At 34.5% G+C, this 14,906-nt stretch overlaps 1 protein-coding gene across 3 annotated transcripts; it reads right to left on the reverse strand.

Annotated features, from left to right (window-relative positions):
- Positions 1 to 306: 306 nt before the first annotated feature.
- On the reverse strand, positions 307 to 13,164 carry LOC135694380 (ran-binding protein 3). Of its 3 annotated transcripts, XM_065213086.2 has the most exons (14): positions 13,055 to 13,164; positions 12,725 to 12,749; positions 10,727 to 10,780; positions 10,217 to 10,297; positions 8,060 to 8,095; positions 7,171 to 7,208; positions 6,779 to 6,924; positions 5,852 to 5,909; positions 5,123 to 5,162; positions 4,126 to 4,286; positions 3,217 to 3,340; positions 1,761 to 1,903; positions 1,242 to 1,419; positions 307 to 496 (listed from the first exon to the last, which is right to left on the reverse strand). In XM_065213086.2, exons 1-14 carry the CDS (start codon positions 13,064 to 13,066, stop codon positions 384 to 386), a joined length of 1,209 nt encoding a protein of 402 aa, XP_065069158.2. In that variant the 5' UTR covers positions 13,067 to 13,164; the 3' UTR covers positions 307 to 383. The 3 variants fall into 3 exon arrangements, with proteins under 3 accessions (XP_065069158.2, XP_065069159.2, XP_065069160.2); XM_065213087.2 differs by lacking the exon at positions 10,217 to 10,297; XM_065213088.2 differs by lacking the exons at positions 10,217 to 10,297; positions 10,727 to 10,780 and having other exon boundaries at positions 13,055 to 13,152.
- Between the last annotated feature and the right edge of the window lie 1,742 nt (positions 13,165 to 14,906).

Consider the following 14,906-nt stretch of genomic DNA (forward strand, 5'->3'; position numbering starts at 1 on the left):
TTCTTGAGCCAGTACCTGAAAAAGCGTTATTTAGCTCCTCTAACTGTCGATTTGTTCAATACAGCCTGAGATGGTCACATGAGTACAGACATTCGTCTTAGTAAACTTCAAGTCTTTCTTTCAGGCTATAGTCATTGGAAATTTGTAGAAGTTTTAAGCGTTTTGCACATTTAAAGATTTCACAACGTCATTTTTCTGCCAATGCAAATCTTAACATTCTAAAAAAGTCTTTTATGACATCAGCACGTGTTGACTCTATTGTTGTAGTTGATTGTTCCGTGAAACGAAAGCAAAAAGAATCACATATGCTATAATGTAAAGGATGAATATGATATCCAAAGTTAGCTTTGTACATAAACGTCTTCATAAAGACAGCTACATGATCACGTTTCACGTTCAGAACTACCATTACTGTTACCCGAGTCATTTTGTTCACTGAAATCTTCTACCTCTGTTTCTTGGGTTGTTTCTGTGTGGTCTTTGGCGACTGCTGACTCTGTAAGTACAATGAGATCCAGAGTGAAGAAATAAAAATCCTTTAAACATTTAAAAATTAATTGAAGTTTTAACAAGTTTACAAAAAAACAACAAAAAGGCTAAACTTCAGTAAGGTATGGAACAAGACTAAGAGTCACGTGAGAAAGCAGAAACAGTTTGCACCAAAATATATTGTAGAATGTTTTCCTAGACCCCAGACAGAAACCGAGTCGACAGTATGTAGCCATACTTAAAAAGTAGCAATGTAGTGTCAAACGTCCGTTCAAGTTTGGTAGGAAGAGGACATTTTCTCTTTTTTAAATCAATTATAGGAGGTCTGCCTTAGCTGTTCACAGGAATTTGCATGGAGAAATTTACCCTGCGGTTTAAGCGAATAACGCCAAACAGCATCGAGTTTAACTAGCACACACAATCATTCAGCATTTTAATTTTGCAAAATAGGCCCATGAAACAGTTTGAAACCTTTGCATTCTGACTATCCCTAAAGCTAATACTAACAATTGCACTAATTTCAATATCTTGCCTGGCAAAAACATTTCAATTAAAAACTTGTGTTACGCTTAGTAAATTTATTTACGAAAAAAGTCTTTTACAATATGATAGATATATATATAATCTCAATGATATCAATATAAAATCGTGCTTATCTCCAAAATAATTTTCAGAAAATCGAATAAAAACTTTCCTTTCATTTCTCATTCTGCCCCTATATTAACCTATTAGAAATGGAATTCGTCTCTTACCTCTGTGTTCTCTAGTTTCATTTGATGAACAGGTTGCTCCTTCACAGCTATCATTAACCTCATTATCAGAAGTCTCCTCCGGACAGGCCGAAGCTTCTTCTTCTGAAGTGTTACGCTGCAGTGCTATAACTCGTCGATCAATGGCGGTGTGCAACTGAATGATATCTTTGGGAGTACCCTACATCAAGAATGGATGTCACTGAGTTACGTTTGACCAAGCTAAGCAACCTCATAATGTACAAATTGCTTATAATAATGAAAAAATGTGCCAGCTCTGTGAAGTCGTCTTTTATTTAAGAGATGAGCGTATAAGAAGCATGAGGCTCAAAGTTTTGAAAAGCTAAGAAACAATGAAGGAAATGCTCTTAACAAAAAACTAGAAGAGATTTTTGAGAAATATTGCACCAAACAGATTTAAAAAATGAATTGACAAATGGCCTATATCTGTATACTAGCACATGCGCATTTAAATGAAGTGCGCCTTTAAGGGTGTAATAGGGTAAAAAATTGTTTACTTACGGTAACTAGATAAACGTTTATTTTTTCTGTTTCTGGATCCAGTGCTGTGATACGCAAACTTTTGTTGCTGGCTTTGTCGTAACAAATTTGTGGCCAAAGAAGCGTGTTCAGCACAACCTGGAAACTGCCTTGCCTTCGAAATACTAACAAGGAATAAAGCAATGTTTTAATTAAATTTCAACCAACAGAATATAAGGCTTAGGATACTTGGTTTGGTCGCAAGATCTCATCCAAAACTTCATATAACCTACGAATTTTGCTAGAAATGTGAACAGAGAAAGGTAAACTTTTCAAAACCAGAAACGATCACCCCTAACATTTATGTTCTGGAGACTTTTTTGGCATGAGAGATGTTAAACCTTCCCTTTCCTTTCATTAAGATGGATGCAGGTGATGTATAAACCATTGTAGGCCACTTGTCAAAGGTCCCCTGTTGCTAATCAAATTTCCAAAAGTTTTCATTTCTGACTATGCAAATCTTATTTAGAGCGCCTCTCCAGTAATTTATGAGGATCCCTCCCCTCCAGTATTTGGAGGATCCCTCCCCCTGCCTTTCCATGGAAAATGCAATATCGTACATTTGTGGCATTGGTACCGGTGCTAATGTAGTGACCACTGTCGAACGTAACTATGTCCTTCATTGGATCATTTTCATTAACACCTTCCATTGTCAACGTATCCACAGTAACGTAATCAACAATACTTCCGTAGCATCCCTTCGTTTTATGTGTATACGCCCTGTATTGTAATTTGTCAGTAAATTCATAAAGACGCAACGGTCACGCAACTTCGTCTCTTGCTGGCTTCGTGTTTTCTGCACGTTAAACCAGATCATAAAAAAGACAGCATGTCTCTAAAGAACTTGCAAAAGTATTAATATTGGAACCAATCAACACCAACAATCAGAATTCCTATACTAACAACAGTGTCCCATGAAAGTCGCTTCTCTTTCAATTATTGGCAATTATTCTATACTGTATTTTATAGCTAGTTTTGATTGAAATTAAGCATATAGGCATTCGATTTTTAGATAGAAATCGAAGGGAACACGTGCTAAACTTGTGTTCTCTCTGTCAACAAACTCTAAGTCCTGCAAATCCCACACATAAATGTTTGAAAAACGTCTCTAGCACCAAAAATCTATCAATTCCATCGACATTTCCTAAAATCCCCGTCAAAAGTCTTGGTACATTAGACGAGATTTTTGCACATTTTTATAACATTCCTCGTTCCTCTCCGAAAAGTGTTCTTTTATGTTACGTTTGGAGGTTCCGTGTTATTGATTTAGGGTCACAGGGTTCCGTGTCAGTCTTTTCTGCCGAAAGCTGTAATTTATTTTGAAACAACATCTATACAACAGGGCATCGTTGCATGGTATTGCGGCAATGATTGTTGGCTATATAACAGAAAAAACATTAACCTTTGCATTACTAGTGCAGTTGCAAGGCATACACACCTAATCTCGATTGAAATATGTCGTCTTTTTCTGATTTACAAATATCATTCAATTTGAGAACCCCTCTTCCTTTTTCTATCCAATTTGACTTTTCTGGACATAATAAATGCAACTTGCATTGAATCTGGAAAGACAAAAACAACAAAAAATGTGATAATGGAGAAAGCTGCAGATATTTTGAAACTCTTTCGATAAATATGTTTAAAAATGTTTCTCAATACATCTGTTTTAAAGTGTTTCTAAATACATTTGATTCAAAACGTTTCTCTATACATTTATTTCTAAACATTTCTCTATACATTTGTTTTAAATCTTCGTTTTTCAAAACAGTCGTGTCAAAACGTTTCTCGATACATTTTTCTTAAATCTTCGTTTTTCAAAACATTTGTTTCAAAACGTTTCTCTATATATTTATTTCAAAACTTTTCTTTATACATTTGTTTTAAATCTTCTTTTTTTAAAACAGTTGTTTTAACACGTTTGTCGATAGATTTGTTTTAAAACGTTTTTCGATACATTTGTTTTAAATCTTCGTTTTTCAAAACAGTTGCTTTGAAACGCTTCTCGATAAATTTTTTTTAAATCTTCGTTTTTCAAAACATTTGTTTTAAAATGTTTCTCTATAAATTTTTCAAACGTTCTCGATACAGTTGCATTAAAACTCATCTCTAAACTGCCAAATAAGTGGATATTGAGCAGAATGATAGCAAAGCCGTTTCGATGAAAGTAGCTAATTAAAGAAAGTTTGTTTTTCTGAGCCTGCATCATCCAGTGAACGAAAAATGTTCCAGCTAAAAAGAGCATGATATTAATCGCCTTTAAAAAGCAAACATACTATAGCACAACCGCATATATATACATCCCAAACAATCGCCCAGGTCTCCTTAAAAATTGATTTGCCCAACAAACCTGTAACACATTGCGTTCGCCTTCTTCTCCAGTCACAACTTCAACTTCCTTTAAATGTATTTTTGTAGATTCTTCCTTTTTCATATGTTCCAATGCATTTTCAACTAATTTCTGTTCTTGCTCTTTTGCTGATATCTCTTCCGGTTTTTCAAACAAATTCCCTATTTAAAAAAAATGTTTTTACCCAATTTCTAAACGACTCAGTTACTTGTGGCTTTTACAAATTTTCATAAAAAAATGACCCAATTACTTGAGACATTAAAAAATCTTCTACAAAAATACCAGGTGCAGCTTCCTGGCAGGATGGGACTGTTTAAGAAACAGATGTTTTTTGCATAGATTTTAATCATAAATGTAGAATGTACGTTTTGGTATCACAGTTTAAGCTTGCATTTTGCGTCTATGTACAGAATGAATTCAATTCGCTGAACCTAAAACAGAGTGACCATCCAGTGGCACATTTGGCATGATGGTAACAAGGGCGAAAAATTATGTGCATTGACAGAAATCCGGCATTTAAAAACGAAAACGGCGTATATTCTATGCTTAGTCGGCTAGCAAGAGTCGTAGTTACTGACAGTGAGCGTCCGAAATTGACCTTTCTTGGTTAACAATTTTCACTACTATTATTGACTATCAGAAATATGATTGGTCAAAATAAATTTGTCAATCAAATTATCGACCAATGGAATGGCGAGTTTATATCTGGGGTTTATATCTGAAGTTTATAAAAGAGGGAAGCGAAATCTGAAATAAGGCAGTATTTTCTGATGTCCTCTTTAGTGTTGGATGGAAGCAGGTTGGTAGCTTGGCAGAACCTAATCAACTAATAACTTTAACAAACATGATAACTTATTAAAGACTCAAGAAATCACCCAAAAAAATCAACAACTACAATACAATACAATACAATACAATACAATACAATACAAGACAATACAAAACAATACAATACAATACAATACAATACAGCTTGAAGCATTTGAGAATAACATACCCTCTCCAGACGTATCTGATTTTGATACATCTTCAAACCCCTGAAAAGAAATAAAACAATAATTATACTTGATTGTGATGAAACCAAATTATATTTTCATACAATCAACAATCTTACTGAAACCAATGCTATCAAATTATAAATAGACAAGCACATATTTTCACATATTTTCTTTAATGCGATGTTGATACCAAACAATTAAAAACATTGGATCAAAGGACGTCATTTTATTTGCTATGGACAACTACATGTTCTGTACGATGGCCACAAAATGATTGGTTGTTGTAAAAGAGTTTAGTACCCTCAATCCTACAAAAATTGGCCCAGAGAGTATTCAAGTAATGTATTCTAAACCATACTTTATAGAAAGGGCCCTTCCCCAAACAAAACAAACATGCATAGCATTGAAATCAAATCTAATCGACTAGGATCTATTTATCAATGCTTTTAAATCAAGAGTTATGTTATGCACTTGCTCAAACGCGTTCCCATGATGTCAGTTCTTTTCCGAACCGATAAAGTTCTGTTACGGGTATCATAAAATCTAAATTCTATTAATTGTTTCAAGTTGTAGCTCGAAAAACGGAGCTACAAATTCTGTATTATTGAATCATATGATAAATTTGAGCTGCTGCTTATGATCAGGGTTGAATTTAGCGTGAATAATTCAACAGGAAAAAAATGCAAAATAAACTCTCAATAAAGATAGTGGGATTAAAATTTGCTTACTGTCACACGCTCGCTAATATTCTGCCCGAACACAAATCTATAAGCACCATCATTTGACCTGGAATAAAACAAACGATTATGTCAAAGAAACGTACCAATTTAGCTACATAGCTCTTACCCTGCATGTGACTGGGATATTCAAACTACTGGAATGGACTGTATGGATTGAAATCAAATCATTTTGCCCCTGTCAAGTGAAACAAACATTTCACCGAACAAAAATGCAAATCTATGATCAATTTTCTCGGGAGATAAAATGTTTGGGGCAATTTCCTTGATTTGTGACCTCCTCAGACGAAAGACAATTGCAACAATGTCCCGACCATTTGCTTAACATCAGCAAGGCGAACCGTTTACCATAAAGACTTATATAATAACTCTCTCCCTCTCTCTGCTTTGTACTACGCCAGTGTTGTGACTAGACACTTTTCACTTTTCTGACCAGCGCTTTCCATTCTATTCTGCCTTCTGCTAGTTCTATATTTATATTTGTTTCCACCTAGCATCCGAAGGTAGTTTGCAGGGAAATGAGAAGCTTATGCTTATCGAGCAGTGCCTTAGTCTTCATCTTGATGTGACCACACCTCGTGATTCCTACGCCTGGAATTACAAAGAGCTGGCGACCCCTCTCATTCTAGGTGACAGTTTGGTCAGGCCAGGGACTCGAATCACGGACCCTTGGGTGGGTCTGTAGTCAGCGCCTCTAACAATGGCGCCATATCGTTCTTGGGCTTCACTGAAAGTTAAACCTAGATGTTTCAGGTGTTGAGTGACAATGCTGACCCATGTCACTTTGACTGGTCGCAGAAATTCACTAAGAGCTTGTCTGGATGGAGTATTAACTGGTAGTCTTATTAAAGGTCGAACTTTTATGATAAATAACTATCTATTTAAAATCAGCAAAAGGGACATGGTAGGCAAACGTACCCACTATTATTGTCCCCATGGCTATTATTCACATTATTGGCATCTTTGTCTTCGTTAACAAAGCCAAATGTGCCAATTCCTTGGGGAGGAACAACAGTGTCAGTCAACTGGAGGCCTGCTGAAGGGCTTTTCGATTCATTTTCAACCTAAAAGTAATTAGTAAAAGAAAATGCATGAATAATGGCAAACAAAACATTTATCAAACAAAGTGGTGGCTTTTCCATTTCACTTTTGTGATTCTTTTTTAAACTTTGAGTAACATCATTATTGTTTCAATATAACAACAAACTAATAATTTCACTTAATTATATCAAGTTGGTAATGAGTTAACCTCATTTGGCTTGGATTAAACATCAGAAATAGGGTAATATCTTGCAAGCACAATTCATTACCTTGATTTTCTTCTTTCCATCATCATCTTTTGATACTCCTGCATAAACAAACATGAAAAGTTCAGTAAAAACCTATATGTAAGTAAATACTCAAGATGAACCAAATGGCAAAAATTGTTGATTTTATTCAAGCATTTTTTTTAACCAAACTTTCAAAAAAAATATTTTAAAAAATTCAAGAACGGCTTTAGCAGCGCAAAGCAACAGAACAGTAAAAATATCCCACAAATTAGGTAAATCAAAATACAAGAATTAAAGTCAACAAATAATTGCATTTATTAGTCAAAATTAATGAGCAATTAGATAGTGTTGTTTTCACATGAACCTTAAATGAACTAGGGATGCTTAAAAACCCAACTAAGCTTAACTGAAAAGCTAAAGCACTTGTATCATGGGTACTACTGTTGGCTAGAAGTTTTGGGTCTGTAACAACACTTTTTGGCTAGTAATGGGAGACTTGTAATTACTTGATTGCTTCCATCAAAATCTAACCTTCTTTAAAAGAAAAATTGTGATCAAGTATAATCATTTTTGCTTGCATCCCTTTAGGTACAAAGTAAATGGAGGGGTCAGTATAACCTGGGGCCCAAATAAGGGGTGTCTAAAAAGGGAGATAATGATTTTAGGAAATCTAAACAAATAAGTAAGAAACAATAAAAAGCAGAAATAAAAATGGAAGAGATTTGTTTTCAATAATTCTTTTTGAGCAACTATTTTGCTTCGTATATACATTTCAAAGAGGAAAACTAATACCCTTTTTGGTTTGTAATAGCCAAAAAGGGTGAAAATTGAAAAGATTAACAAGTGAAAGTCTTTTATTGAGGTAGTTTATCACAGAAATAGAAAAACCACCACGTGTATCAAAATTCAATGAGGAAGCATTGTTCACCTTCTTTGTCTTCACCTGTTTTCCTCTTTTTTGATTCTGTAACACAAGTAAATGAAGATTACCGAATTGAGAAATTTTATTCACACACATTTATAAAATTCCCTTCAGTATTAGCCAGGATTGTGTTTTTAGAGTGTATGGACAATGTCATAACTCCAAATTAGCGACTATGGTGAAACAATAATTCACCATGCAAGATCACACAAACCAAAAATTGTACCACAATAGCTGAAACCGATCTACATTAAGAAGAAAAAACAAATTTTAAGTCAAAAATGGAAACTGATGAAGTGATGAAGTGTTCTTTTCAGGTGATGCCCACCACTTGTTCTTACAGTCCAAACATTTGCTGTTTGAAAATTTTTAATTTAAGCCTAAATAGAGAACCTTGAGTGTCTCTCATAAACATTTTCCATGCAATAAAACCACATTTTGGAAATAGAAAAGTACAAAATCAAATACAATTGAATAGGCAAGAACACTGACCTGGCCTTAAAGTAAATGAAGGTGGGTAGCAATTTCATTTTGTTTTTAATACTAGGAAATAATCCTTTGGTACTACAAAATGTAAAGAGATTACAGATCTTGTTCCTTTTTGCTTACACATAGATTCCATTGTATTTCTTGATCAAAAGAACTGTGTTTTTCAAGATAGCCCAGGTAACAAAAACTAGTTTAAAGGCATTGAGTCATGGTAAATAGGCCTTCTCTATAGGGGGTCGTTTGGTTTTTGCATGATCGCTGCTATTACATGTGATGTTTGCATCTGTTGTTGACAACTTGCCATTGATGGAAATTGTTTTGTCAATCAGTACCAGGTGAGTTCATGTGACCAGTTCAAGGTCAACCAATAGCATCCCAGTCATGAAAATCATGACTCAGCAGATTTAGGCACTTAGGGTATACCCAATCCATTTTATCATGACTTAATGCCTTTAATGAGCATCTTTTTTTAAAGAAACGTGGAGACAGTAAAAAATGCCTAAATATCCTAAAAACTAAGAGACATCTAGGAAACATTGCCAGGCTCAGATAGAAAAAAGGAGAGAAAAACCAAGTAAAGTGTCACTTTCTCCACCTAGTACCCTAAAACAAGAGCCTGTTCATAAGAAACATTGAGGCTCAAATCAACAATGTTGTGGAACTTTAAGCCTACCTTGTCTGACATGTTTCTTAGAAAAAGATGTGTATTGCATTCCTTTGCTTGTAAAATGTGCTACCTTTTATACCTACCTTGTAAAATGTGTAAAATCTGCTTCAGTGTGAACACTGAAGAAAGTTTGGCTATGGAGATCAGCCTGATAACAGAACAAATGGATGATGACAAGAAAGGTCTTTTCTATTGCGTTTACTATGGGGACCAATTTTATTGGGGGAAAGTACAAAAAACATTTGCACAGGGTCCTGATGACAATGCTGACACAGTAGAGATGAACTTCCTCTGTTATCGAGGTGATGGATTTTGGGATTTTGCTAAACTGCAAGATGTTGAAATCGTTGATGTGAAGTACCTGTTTCTTGGCCCATGTCAGCCATCGTAAATCATCAGTGGCAAAGGATACAAATTCGAAGAAGATTCAGCTGCACACTCACGATTCAGTATAATAAGAAAATACGACTTCTACAGATGTTAAAACTATTTTTATTAGCTGTATTTTTAGCTTTTTGACATATGTATTTTTTGTATTAAATGGAAATCTTGATTTAAAAAATTATTTACAGCAAATATCAACAAATTTATTGAATCAAATTAACATTCTTTCGTAATTGAGAGGTGCGCCGTTTTTTGCTACATGTGCGCATTTTTCTCCTTTTTGTGGTTAAAAAATGTGCACCAGTTTTTCATTCTTAAAAAAATCCTCTCTTAAAGAATGGGTAGCAATTTTTTTTGCTAAAGGAACTTATCAGGGCTACTTTGTAACTATACATAATTTTTTCCAATATGTGTGAACTGAAAGTTTCTCAAAAATGCGCATTTTTCCCCCCACTGACCACAATCCTTATTTTACACTCCAAATGTAAATGGAAGTCATTCTAAACAAGCTTAATAGGATAATGCTAACCAAGTTGTTTCTTTACTATTTATATTTCCAAAAAAAATTAGAGTCTAGAGCAATTGAGAAGATTTTTTAATTGGGCTTCACAGAAAACTCTTACCTGTATTAGTTTCAAGTTTATCTGCAATAGCAGTTAGGGCTGAGGGCCTTAAAAGAATAGGCTTGTTTCCTTGCAGAGAACCTAAACAATGAAAAATATCTAAAAGTAACCAAAAATAAGTGAACCACTTCTAAGAAAAAAAGTATTCTGGTAAAAAATTTCGACAAACACATTTTAGTACCCTTTTCCCCCCTACATAGAACTAGAATATTTTGACAAAAGGGTTGTCGGATATAAAAGAATACAAGTACCAGAGAAGAGAACAGTGTATTCATTCTCATGCATACAAATGATTGTATTCTTAACTTATCAATCTTGCAATAATGCATATGTATTTCATTTTGATATAAATCCACTTGCATGATGTAATGCAAATTACTGTTTAATGTCTGTCGTGAAATGCTTGATGCAGGATAGACAGAGCTGTACATGTTGCAAAAAGTAGATTTAACTTTTTTTCTTATTTCATAAGTCATCTATGATTTATGTGCAAGAGACCAAAAGACTTACCAAATCCACCAGAAGATGATGACAGAGCTGATGGTCTTAGAGCAAACGGTTTTCCTTCAAAAAGGACAGGGCTGTCAAGTTTTGGAAAATGAGATGAGGGACAAACATGCGTACACTTACAAATGATAAATGAAAAAGGTTAAATGTGGCAAAACATGAATTATTGACTTCTGTAGCATGGGCTACTTGTCTACCATCTAAGTGCAAAATTAAAACATTATCCAAGATTAAAACCACAACAAAACAAATTTGAACTATTCCATAATAAATCTCGAGTATATATTGAATTTATCTTTTACAAAACAATGAAATTTTCTCAGTTTATTAACATTTTTTTAAATGTTCTTTGTTGTACTCCCAGGTGACTTCTCTACTTCGCGGATGCCATTTTTGTTCAGAATCATTGAAACTCAAAGCTTGCGCATGCGCATTAAGTTCGGAAGCCAATGATCTGCGGAACTCAAAATATATTCGAATAGTTTGATGTGTTTCCTTGCACAGCTCCCTATGAGGTGACATAAACCATAAACCCTTTTCTGGCTTTCTTTCAAAAGTAGATGAATAAAATAGAAAACGTATTAGAAAAAAACCTCAAAACCACAAATTAAAAAATGCCAACAACCAGCCTATTTTAGAGCAAGCGTGCGGGAATGGGGATTTGACACGAAAATGCGTGCAAATCCTGCACGATGCCGGACACTTGACAGGTCTGAAAGGAATGACAATTTTCAAAAATTGGAAGTGTTGTTAGCAATTTAATTTTAATGCTCAAGCAAAAATTTTGTAGGATATGTCATTTTTAATCAAATTATATTATGATATGTTCTTTCAATGCCTCAGCCTTAGTAGAGTGTTTAGTTTGTAATCAAAGTTTTTAAACAAAAGTTTGAAAAGTTGAGCTTAAAGGTCTTTCTTGTCTAGAATTATGTATTCATAGAATATTCTGATAACCAAGCAATATTGTAAAATAGCACAATTTCAATGTGGTAGATGTTTTCTACATTGTTGATAACTTTTGTCAGACAATAAAAGTAAATTCATTTTTAAGACTTCTTTAATTCTTAAATAAACTGTGCTAAGAAAATCAGTAGCATTGTACTTAATTTGATTAGTCTGGGTAGGATGTTACAATAAAAGAAACAGGAAATTGTGGAATTCAGCAGGGATGATATTGATAAAAAAGAAAAGGCTAAGTAAAATATGGAGGCTTCTTTGTTGGTTGACAGTGGGTCTTACACACAGACTTTACACAATACCCCCTCGTTGGTATGCATAGGAGCACATAGCAGGGTGCAACCACAGAATGCATGCATAACTAAAGACCTGGCATCTTTGTGGACAGGGGCACAATTTCTGCTAACACCCTTGCCCAATGGTGCTCTCCTCACAAGAGGTAAGTGCTGGTTCTGAACACAAACTCCAATCTTGAAAACGTAAACTTTTCATGGCGAAACAGATTATGAAAAAAACAAAAAGGAAAAAACTAGACGTTCAAGCTAGATTTGGAAATAGATAGGTATATTTTGGTCAATATTTGAAGCAAACCTTTTTTTGCACAACCGCTCAAGTCTGCAACTGCTGTTTTTGCTAAATCTCATATGAATGGGATACTCTCCCCTTGATTGGTCTAGCTACTGAGAGAGCTCCTCCTTTAAGTAATTCCCTTCATACAGTCTATCTTTTTTTATGTTTTGTAAATATTGTATCAATTTTCTGTTTTGATTGATCTATAATATTGTTGTGTAATTCCTGTAGTTTAGTTGTTTGTGAAAGTAGTTATTATTGATCAATTGTACGTAGTGGAAATTAAAATAAAAAAACCGAACTGAACTGAACTGATGTGATGAATACACGTGCAAAATTCTTTCCATATTGGCCTATACAATAGTAAAGGCTATTCTAATGAAAAAGGGCTAGAAGGTAGTCATCCTAATGTTTACTTTTCAGACTTGAATTGCAGGGGACACAAATAATAACTAGCAAACGCTTGGCTTTCACCTGGTGACAACTGTCCGTGGGTGTCCTGCAAAGGAGAAAAAAAAATTGGCTACAAAATATTACAAAATTTACGCAGCAAGAAAGAAAACAACTTAGGTCTCGGGAAAAAGAAAAACAAATTAAGAAAATATTGAGGTCTTATAGGTTGCTTGCATTCTTCAACGGTAGTGAACCATATAATCAAAGACTTAGTGGAGGCAAAAACAAGCGATTGTCGTGTCGTCTTGTTCATCGACAGTTCGACACCTCAAATGTAGATTCTATTACCCAAAAATAACATTCGGCTCAAGGAAAAATGAACCACAGCCATTAAAATTATATATTATTTACCTTGTCTTCCATGTTCTAAATCGCAAAGCTGCCAAAATCAGATTTGTTATGAAACTTTCGGGAACTGTGCAAAAAACCGCGCTCAAATTTAGGCCGACTTTATAATAAGCTAAATACTTCATGTAAGTTGATATGTGGTGGTGGTATGGTGGTGCAGGGTCAGAAAAGGACAGGGGGTGTGTGCATGAAATTGAAAGTGAAAAGGGCAAGATTTTCTCCAGTAGCGTAGAGCCAAAAAGTGTAAAGGGGGCCATAGAGCTTTCTCTAAGTTGTATACAAAATAAATATTTCAGTTGTTTTCGTTTGCATGGCTCCTCAATATCAATTTCTTTTCTTTCTATATTTTCTATTTTCTAGTGTTAAATCGTCTTCCAATGTTTACGTTTTACTTGAGTAGAATAATTTTGAATCAAATAATTGAAAGGAGAAAAACTTGCCAGCATTTATTGAGTTTTCAGTTATCAAGAGTGATATTGATGTTACACATGAATGCAAATCTCAAAAAGGAATATCGGTTCAATCAAAGATTTATATTTTAGAACTATCCAAAAAAGAAGAAGGGGTGCAGCCCCCCTTTGAAAAGTAGAAGAGGGTTGATTCCCCTGTGCCCCCTTCTTCTGCAGCCCTGATTTAATATGATGAAGCAGGCATTTCGGGGGAAAATATTATTTCACTTATTATTTTATTTCAATATTTTGATTTATCATATTGAATTCTTTACATTTTATTGGATTGCTTCTTGCCGTTTGCGGTGTTCCAACCTATCGTTTTTTTGCAAAATTGTCCATCAAAGATTCGCAGTATCCAACGGACGGCTCTATCGAGTGTCTCTTCTTTCTGGCACGTTGTATACATAAGTACTGCGTGGCAGCGCCGCCCAGCCCTGATTGTTCAATTGCTATCTAAAGCTTTCGTCTGTAATTCTTCGGAAGATTTTTTATCTTGCTCTATTTGCCCATAAACAAGCATCGAAATATTGATGCCTATTCCTTGACGAGCTTAGCTACTGAGAGAGCTCTTCCTTAAAAATCCCTTCATACAAATTCTATAGTGATGTAAAGGCAATTTTCTTTTGATTTATGTTAAATCTGTATGCTTGTATTTATAATTTGTTGTCTGTGACTATTCAAATTGTCGTTTAATGTTTTGAGTATATGTATGTAGTGGAATTTGAAATAAAGATAACTGAACTGAACTGAATATTAGCATGTTAAATATGGCTTAAATTTTATTAGATCCTTACGTTAAATCAGCTATTCTCATTTGTATCTTACTGTTAAACAAGCAAAACCTTGAGCCTACAAAGTACAAGCATGGCCGAGGAGAGGATTTATGGGCCCCGGGTCTAAACAAAAGATAAAATGCACAATGCATGTAAGTCGGCAAAGGAACCTCTGTATTGAAATTTTCAAAACTGTAAAAATGTTAAATTCTGAATTCATGCAAAATATTTTCAAACAAAGAACCTCTGACCGATCCTCACGTCGTCCACAAGACTTGCAGCACTACAGGCCCAACCAAACAACTTTTGGTACAAACAGCCTCAGGTCCCTCGGACCACAAATTTGGAATGGATTACCACAGGAAATAAAATCTGATCCAATTAAAAAGATTAATTAAAAACTGGGACAGAACAACCTGTACATGCAACGTATGCAAACTTAATGATTTTATTGTTAATATTTTATTTGTAAACTTATTAAAAATTGTTGGTTTAATATATATATTTTGTAAATAATCAAATTAGGCCAGATACGGTATTGTAGCTCAAAATAATATGTATTTAATTTAAAATAAGATTACAACAACAACAAAAAAGCAAGGCACAACCCTTGTAAGGGGTCTGAGGAAA

Source organism: Rhopilema esculentum, chromosome 8 (genome assembly GCF_057945365.1).
Source record: "Rhopilema esculentum isolate cy_ngs chromosome 8, ASM5794536v1, whole genome shotgun sequence".
Taxonomy (NCBI): Eukaryota; Metazoa; Cnidaria; class Scyphozoa; order Rhizostomeae; family Rhizostomatidae; genus Rhopilema; species Rhopilema esculentum.

Bases quoted from the DNA above. Each gene is read 5' to 3' on its own strand.
- LOC135694380 (XM_065213086.2), bottom strand. The intron at 8,096-10,216 runs GTAAGAGTTTTC...CTTGTGTTACAG, and splicing joins TAAACTTGAAACTAATACAG to AATCAAAAAAGAGGAAAACA. The intron at 497-1,241 runs GTAAGAGACGAA...TTGTACTTACAG, and splicing joins TGAAACTAGAGAACACAGAG to AGTCAGCAGTCGCCAAAGAC.